The 8502-nt window shown below is 50.4% G+C and overlaps 1 protein-coding gene across 1 annotated transcript; it reads right to left on the bottom strand.

Moving 5' to 3' along the window:
* Positions 1-1968: 1968 nt before the first annotated feature.
* Positions 1969-7655, bottom strand: HHEX (hematopoietically expressed homeobox). The gene is made up of 4 exons (XM_017498186.2): positions 7237-7655; positions 5068-5246; positions 4888-4938; positions 1969-3086 (listed from the first exon to the last, which is right to left on the bottom strand). Exons 1-4 carry the CDS (start codon positions 7595-7597, stop codon positions 2865-2867), a joined length of 813 nt encoding a protein of 270 aa, XP_017353675.1. The 5' UTR covers positions 7598-7655; the 3' UTR covers positions 1969-2864.
* Between the last annotated feature and the right edge of the window lie 847 nt (positions 7656-8502).

Raw genomic sequence — 8502 nt, forward strand, 5'->3', positions numbered from 1 at the left:
CTACCTGTGTCCTGAGAATACTGCACCTCCTCCAGTTAACATGCTCTTGATTATTAAGGACATGTTTAGATTCAGAATGGGAGCAACCTGAAGAGAGTTAGGACAAGCTTGAAATTGGGAAGCAGCCTGGTTTCAGGGAATTGTCAACTTTAAAACTAGATTTACCCCTCGACTTTTCTAGTGTCAATCAATACATTAGTCTGTATTTCTTTGCTGAACAGTCATGATACAGTTACTCTCAAGAATAAACATTAACCAGGGTTTATCTCCAGAAGTGAAACACACACAGGGATCTCAGGATTACTTTAATTCAATATTATGTCCACAAGCTGTCTGATACACAGTCCCCTTTTCAGATGAGATGGATTATGACCTTTGAAACCTTGATGTAATCTGTTAGGCAGGGTCTGGAGCTTGGAGCCCACAGCTGATGGGAAAGGAAACTCTCCCACTGGGTGGCCACTTTGGGTGCCAAGGTTGAGGAGACATGGGGATAGGGAGAACAATAATGATGGCATGAACCGAGTTGGGAATTTGGGAGCTGGAAGGGGTCATGTGGCTCAACTAGACCATCTTCGTTCTACAAATGAGTTGAGGCCAAGAACTAAAACACCAACCCAAATCTTCAAACTTCCAAGTCTATCCACACCTCTCTGCTTAAGGACTAGTACTGCTTTTCTCAGAAATCTTAATTCACCTACAATTCCAGGGGACTTCTTAGAATCTAAGGAGGCAGGATGTGACAAGTCCCTAAGAACAATGACTTTTTCACTGTCTTCATCTGAGTGTCCAAATCTGGGGAGGGCCACAGCCCTGGGAGCCAGGCAAGGGGTAGGGTCATTCCTTCACAGGTCCTTAGCCAGGAGGTACCCAACTCTACAACTAGAGGCCTCCATGGAGGCCAAGGCTAGAGAGAGAGATTTCCGGGTCTCTCCCCAACAAGTCTCTGTCATAGTTTTCCTGGACTGGCAGAGACCTGATGGCTCAGCTAGACAAGCAGCTGACACAGACTAGCAATACCCTGAACAGTCAGAAACCTAGGCCTACACACCCACCTCACCTCAGCACTCCATTCTCACTCCATCACATGGTGCCCCGTCCTCCACACTGCGCCCTCTGCTCAGCCATCAAACCTCACTCCCACTAGCCTGGTAAGCCCTGCATTCCTCTGTTCTCCCTCGTCTTTCCTTCCTCTCAGCACTCTGCCCCAGCCTCTGGCTGGCCAGAGTTACCAGGGAAGCAGGTGGGAGGGGGAGCAGGAGAGAGGGGTGCCGGTCCCACCTGCTTCTTCCACACCCCGAGTGCTCACATCACACCACCCAGGGGTGGTGTCCGGGCCGGCCGGCAGCTTTGGCGTCACCCCAGCGCTTGTTGGAAATGCAAATTTCCGGTCCCAGCCCAGTCCCAACAGATCAGATCCCTAGGAACGGGGCTAGCCATGGGTTTCCACAAGCCCTCCAGAAGGTTCTGAAGTTCCCCGAGTTCGAGAACAGCTCTCATCGCAAACCACCTCCCCGCTCCTCTCAGCCAGGGCCTCCCATCCCCCCACGCGGACCTCCCCATCCCGGCCCGCAGCGCGGATCCGGAGCCCCGGCCGCCAAGGGATGACGCGGTGTTGACTCAGCCGGTCAAGGACGGCAAGGGCCAGAGAATCGATGGGGTCCGGCCGGCCTCGCGCTTCGCTGCACAGCGGGCCTCGGCCACCGCTCTTCTCATCGCCTGGGGTGCCCGTGGTTCAAACCTGTCCAGCTCGGGATTTGCCAACAGGAGCAGTGCCCTAGCCTCACACACAACCAGCGCCAAGGAAAACGCCCCGGGAGAGGCCCCAACCCACTTTCCAGGTACCCACCCGCGGTCCCAGAACTCAGAGCGAGAGCCTCCGCAAGATCCAGCCCCAATCACTTCCAGTCCCCAGAGCCCAGCAACGCACCAGGCACTCAGGAGGTCCTTTAAGAAAAGGTGTGCAGATTTTTTTTAATCAATGAATTAAACTTGGGACGATGTTACTCGTCCCACGTTGGGCTTTATTATATAGTCAAGTTACTTACTTAAAAAAAACACATTTTGGCAATTTTTTTTACAGTGAACAATTCTATATACACATTATAAACATAGTTTGATATAAAACAGTATCTACAATCTACTTACATTTAATTAATCTGTGACTTCTAGTTCATCTGCGATTAATATTAGGTCAGTTTCTCTGCTTGAATTGGAAGCTACTATCCCCTTAACACCTTGGTCAAATAGGTATTAAGTGATAGTGCAAAACAAGCATTTGAGATTCTTAACTATATCTCTGACAAAACGAACATACATCTTTTAGACAAGAGCTCTGAAATGGCTTTGGATTTAAGACAGCAGTAAAAGAATGTCATATAAAAGAATGTTTTCCTTTTAAAATATTCCAGGGCTGCCTAAATTGTAGGCCCCTCTGGATTTGGGATACCTACCCTTTGCCTTACTATTCAGTGGGAGATACACAGATTACAGAAAAGTCATTCAAGAAGGTCCTATTAAAACCTTTAAAGCTATAACTTAAAAATTTAACAGAAAGTTCAAAATTACTTTTTCATAAATAGAAATAACAACTTACTTTTTCTTAAAAGGGGGATGAATTGAATCACTGTTATGTCACTTTATCAAAAGAACCTAAGTTCAGTACATAAACTATTTGTTAAATCAAAATTAAGGTCTCCATGTAGGTTTGTTAACTGAGCAGTGCACCAAATATTTTAGGTTTCCAGGACACCAGAAAATTGATTCCCTTTCTTATACAGCCTTCCAGTTCTTCTATGAAGATTTTCTGTAGCAAAATATTATTCCTAAATCCAGTTTTCTGAACATGCCAATGTCAGTGGTCATCATCCAGCATTAAAATAACCTTTATCGCCCTCAATGTCCACTTCCTGATCTGAATCCTCTGAAATCTCTGATTCAAGGTCTTCCTGGGAGGCAGGGGAGGGCGAACACTGAGAGCTATCTAAAGAAGCACCTTTATTCTGTTCACTGGGCAAATCTTGCCTCTGGTCACAGGAATTGTCCAAACTTTCCAGTTCTTCTTTTTTATTGCTTTGAGGGTTCTCCTGAATAAAGGAAATGAAAATGGAGATTGGAAGGATCATAAAATATGGATAGGTGAGAGGCATAAATCAAAACATCTCTTCATCTGGTATTAGCTTTTAATTTTTAGTTTACTGAGTATTCTCAGTTTATCATCTTCTTATTCAGGAGATACATACTTGTGCTTTTTTCTCACTTTGGAAGAAAAGTTTCTGTCATATCAAAAGTTATATGCTTATAAGATGAGAACCAGCCATGAATATAAATGCAGATGTATTATACCAATTGAATACAAATGCTGGTTACTTAACACCAGCCCAAACCCATGGTTTCAATATTCTCAAAAGTTTAAGGGGGAAAGAAAATCAGATCACTACTACAGATAAATCCTAATTTCATTCTTTAAATATTTAAACTTTGCCAATTAATAGTCTTCCAGATATTTAAAAAATAAGAATGCTAAATGGTGAATTAAGAATAAGGTTTCAAAATTATTAGACTGGATCTTTTTTCATTCATTTTCTGGAGTAAATTTATAAACATCTACATGTATATAAATATATAACAAGTTACAGAATCATGGCAAAGAAAAAAACGTGGATCTGGAAGAATGCTGCCAACTGAGATTGTAGACAATTAGCTACAATTTACTTAAAACCTGGGGCAAATTTCTGGGAAATATCTTGGTAATACATAGAAACCACTATTTTTAAGGTCTCTGGTAAACTAGAGTCAAGCCTTTGACCAAGAACTGTTAAATATATAAGCTAGTGAATTTTTAATCCTGCACCTGTCTAAAATACTTATAAATACTACCTAGAAATATTACAACATCTATTTGTTATATAGTTGCAAGCCTATAGTCTCAACAAATAGATTCACAAGGTCAGAAATTGAGAGTGAATCTGCAAATATTTAAATCACATTACAGTAATGAAATTATGGGAATTTTATTTTCTGTTTCAAAATATTCCTTGGGATACTTTCTTTTGAATGAAAAAGTAATGATCAATACATTTTAAAATCCACTTGGCTTTAAATTTCTCCATTGTTTCAAAATGTTTTACTTATTATAAACTGCATATACAATGACAAGTGAACAACTCAGTAATTGTCAGATAACTTTGGAGGATACATCCAGATTAGGACATCAAAAATGAATGTTTAGCTTTAAGTCAATAGACCTTCTTTTAAAAACTAAATCACCCTTTACTTTTTATCACATATTGCGAAACAAGGTCACTGGAAGAAAGACTGGTAGAAAGTTTAAGCTACTTTCCAAACAGGCTTGAATATTTTCTTACAAGTTTTATATTTCCTTTTAAGAGCTGGTATTAGATGGAAAATCATTTTTAAACTCCCTGACAGTTAATTCTTCTAAAAAACAGTGCAAACAAGACTTAAAGGTGTTTGTTTCTTTATATTTACCCTTGAGTTCTGCCTGGTTTTATTATGGCTGTGTAAATAAAAGAAACAATTTTCTCCCAAAGATAACTGCTTAAGTCATTTACTGTCAATTACTTTATCTTTCCTGCGTTAATTAGATAAACAACATATGGGATTTATAAAACAATTAGCTGGGAGTTTTACTAGCCAGTGTGCGAAAACCCAAGCATAATTGATATAGGAACCCCATTAGGTGCTTTTAGCATTACTGCCACCTGAGCAACTCATCCTGAATTTCAGCAGGACTATTTGTCTTTTTAATCAAGGTGAAGAGGTTAAATAGTCTCTCAAATGACTTTTGCATACAACCCATAACAGCCTCGCAGAGATAACGTGATAAAAATATTTATTTCCATAGAAACAGAACCATGTCCATACCTGTTTTAGTCTCCTCCATTTAGCGCGTCGATTCTGAAACCAGGTTTTGACCTACAGGAAAGAGAGAAAGAAAACTCACCACTCGCGTCGGGATTTGCCAGAGGGCAGGGTCTCGGAGACCGCCACCCCAGAAGCCTTTCCTCCCCACCGGAGGCGGCCCCAGGCCCCCGGCGAGCTCACCTGTCTCTCGCTAAGCTGCAGCATCTTGGCCAGACGCTTTCTCTCGGGAGGAGAGAGGTATTTCTGCGTCTCGAACTTCTTCTCCAGCTCGATGGTCTGGTCGTTGGAGAACCTCACCTGGCCGCCTTTCCTTTTATGCAGAGGCCTCTGCAAGAAGGGGCTCCAAAGTAGAGGTTTGCCTGTGGGCGAGAAGAGCGGCGCTCACCCACGGCCCTGGAGCGGCCTGGCCAGACACCCTGGGATGACAAAGGTAGGCCAGAGGCCACCCAACCAGACACGTTCACATACACCCACCGGCACGTGGACCCAACACGCTCCCCCAACACACAAACATGCCCGAAGTCACACACCGACACTGCAGATGAACACGGCCCACCCTGGTACACTCACCCACATACAACCATCACACCTACAGCTAGATCCAGACACATCTTTAATCCCCAAAAGAATGAGCACTACGGACTGGGTTTACAATGCCACGACCCTCTTTGCCCAATGGCTCTCGGAATGGTACACTTTTTGCCCCCTTGGATCTTCTTCCACGGTGAACCGGGTGTGTGCGTGTCGGGGGTGGAGCGGGGCCGCTGCACCGCCAAGGCCTGGCTGCGCGGGAAGCGCTCGGGCCGGGACGCCCGCGTTAGGCCGCGCGAGGAGCTTCCAATCCTGGCTGGGGGAGCCGCGGCCTCCTCTGATTTCACACCCAGCCCGCGGGGGCGGCCAGTTAAAGCCACCCCATGGGCTATGGCAACATTTCCGTCAATGTGTTTCCTGTTGGTCTAGCTCGAAAAACCCTTTGCTTCCTCCTGCGCGGTCCCAGCAGTAACCCAAGGAAACTCAGGGCGCACAGTGAAAACGTTTGCCCCCAGGCCCGGCCCGGCTGAGGGTCCCGCTCCAGTTCCGACAGGCGACCAGAGCCAGGCTCAGGCCGCATCATCAAACTCTTGAGGCTGGAATTAGACAGACAGAACAACAACTCAAAAACATAAAAAGATGAACTAAAATACAATCCCCTTCCCGGTAACCGTGAGAAGGGAAGGTGGAGGGCTGAGCTAGAGGCCGCGCCATAAAAATGGTGACATTGAAACGCTAATTAAGACGTTATTTGTCTTCAGGGTCCCTAGTGAAGCTTCCAATAACAGAGTTCATTTAAAACTCTAGAGGCGCCCCGTTTCCTTATTTACCCTAGGGCTTCAGACCTCGAAGGCGCCAAGGGTCAACCACAGCGCGGACCACCGGCGACTTATTTCTTAAGCCGCACACTGAGGGGACATGCCCCGAAGTTCTAGAATATATGCCCTATGTGTCCCTGCTTCTCTTCCTAACTGGCGCCCAGGGGCTGCGGCTTCCTACTCCAAAGTAGTGTCGGTCGGTCCGTGCGTCCATCAGTCCGCAGGCCTGCACCTCAATGCTTTGAAAACTAGCATTGTTTTTTCGAGATTTTGCTTGCGTCAGGCTTCAGCCTGGTGCAAAACAGCCTCGAAAAAAAATAGGAAGCAACTGGTTATTTTAGCTGCCATAAAGTCACATCCCACACAGAGGAAATGAACAATATCAGAAAAACGGATCCCGGCTATCAGAAGTCGAGTGTTTCCTGAATTTGTCTGTATTGAGGATGTCGATAAAATAATCAGCAGCGTGCACTACTCCGGGGGAAGGGTCTGCTTCATGCAGCCAGGAAAACACTTAACAGCTTCTGAAACCAGATTTACTCCTATCGAGAACTCAAGATTTCCTGTATGAACGGAAAGGGTCAGGCTCTTTCACTGCACAAGCCTGTTGAACCAGGTCCAGCCCCGTAGCCGCCCGGGCCTGGAAGCCACCCCTGCCCCACGGGGGCCGGCCAGGGGCGCCTTGACGCCCCTTTCCTCATCCCTCCCGCCAAGGGAGCCCAACCCCGGGTGACACGCGCGGTCCACGGCTGCCCTCGCCGCGAGGTCTCTCGCTGGCCCGCGCGCCCCGACGCCTGCAAGGTGCAGGAAAACCAATCTGAGTCACTGTGCGGTCAGCCCCGGCCGCGCGCCGCCTGTGCCCGCGCGTGCCCGACAGCCGCTTTTCCATCGCTTTTGCCACAGCCGTCTACCGCCTGCCCTCTTCGCCCCCTCGGCCTCCCGGGCGCTGCCACCTGCCGGGTGGCGCCTCCTCGCCCCCACCCTCGCCCGACCGCCTTACCCAGGGGGTCGTGGCGGAGCAGGGCGTGCGTGTAGTCGTTCACCGTCCGTGGGAAGGGGTACAGAGGGCCCCCGAAGCCGCCGGGTCCGTAGGCAGCGGCCAGCGCGGCGGCGGAGTGGTGCGAGAAGGCGGGGTGGATCGGCGTGGGCTCGTACACCGGGGTCCGGTAGGGGGACACGAGGCTGGTGAAGGAGGAGTTGGGGGACGGCAGCGTGGGGGCGGGAGTGGGCGCGGCGGGCCCGCGGCCCAGGATGTCCTCGATGTAGAAGGGCGTCGGGTGCGCGGGCTGCAGCAGCGGCGTAGGCGCGTACAGCGGCACCCCTACGGCGCCCGCCGCGGGCCCGGGGTGCGGGTACTGCATGGCTCCGCTGAGCTCTGGCCCCTCGCAGAGCTGCCGGCCCGCGCCGCGGCGCTACATTTATCCGCGCTCCGCACTCCCGGCGATAGGCTCCGCCGGCTGCGGGGTGGGGCCGCGCTCGCTGGCCCCTTCCTGACGCCGGGCCCTGTGGCCAATGGCGCGGGGCCCCGGGAGCTGCCGCCCGCCCCCACCCCGGCCCGCCCAGCCAGCCGAGCTCCCCGCCCCTTGGGAGCACTAGCTCCCAGGTTCCCGGCACCCGGCGCCCCGGTGCCCCGCCGCCGTTGTCGCCCCTCGGGGTTCCAGGCACCCCGGCCGAGGACGCCCTCGAGGGAAGCCCGGGGCCACGTCCGTCGAGGGAGACGCGACGAAGGCTGCCGCCTGGATTGCGGGCTCCAGCGGCCTTGTCTGCGGCCCGGAGGCACCTCTGCTGAAATTCGGGGCGCCGTCCGGGCCCGGGCCCCGGGTGGCAGCAGTCGTTTCCAGACGGGGAGTAGCGGGACTCGGCTGGAGCAGAGGCCGCTGGCCTGAGACGGCTCCCCGGTGGGTGCGCTCCCTGGATTAACAGTTGCGCTGGCTGTCACACCGGCCTCCTCGGGCGCTCAGAGCGGGACAGCGCCTTGCGTTCCTAGGGCTCCTCTGCGTCCCTTAGCTGTGGCCCAGCGGGGTTTGGATGGCTGGAGTTCAGGTGCTGCGCACTGTTGGCCGCTCCACCCGGTTCGTTTGGAGGTCCCTGATTCAAGCCACTTCCTCGAGGATGCTGGCAGAAGCGGCTCCGAGCAACAGTCAAGGGGAGGCCCGGGTCCTACAGCGCCGGGCAGGGGCTGTGCAGTCTTCAATCCAGTGGGGGCTGCTCCGTGTCTTTTCTGCCGGCTCTTGAGGGTCGCAGCTGCGCGCAGTCTGGCCCTGTG

The sequence above is a fragment of the Cebus imitator genome, unplaced genomic scaffold (genome assembly GCF_001604975.1).
Source record: "Cebus imitator isolate Cc_AM_T3 unplaced genomic scaffold, Cebus_imitator-1.0 Scaffold238, whole genome shotgun sequence".
Lineage (NCBI taxonomy): Eukaryota > Metazoa > Chordata > Mammalia > Primates > Cebidae > Cebus > Cebus imitator.

Excerpts from the sequence above, each read along its gene's own strand:
- HHEX (XM_017498186.2), bottom strand. The coding sequence starts at position 7,597 with ATGCAGTACCCGCACCCCGGGCCCGCGGCGGGCGCCGTAGGGGTGCCG. Across the intron at positions 5,247-7,236 it reads GCTCCGCCACGACCCCCTGG|GCAAACCTCTACTTTGGAGC; the intron begins GTAAGGCGGTCG and ends TCTCGCCCACAG. Across the intron at positions 4,939-5,067 it reads TGCAGCTTAGCGAGAGACAG|GTCAAAACCTGGTTTCAGAA; the intron begins GTGAGCTCGCCG and ends TCTTTCCTGTAG.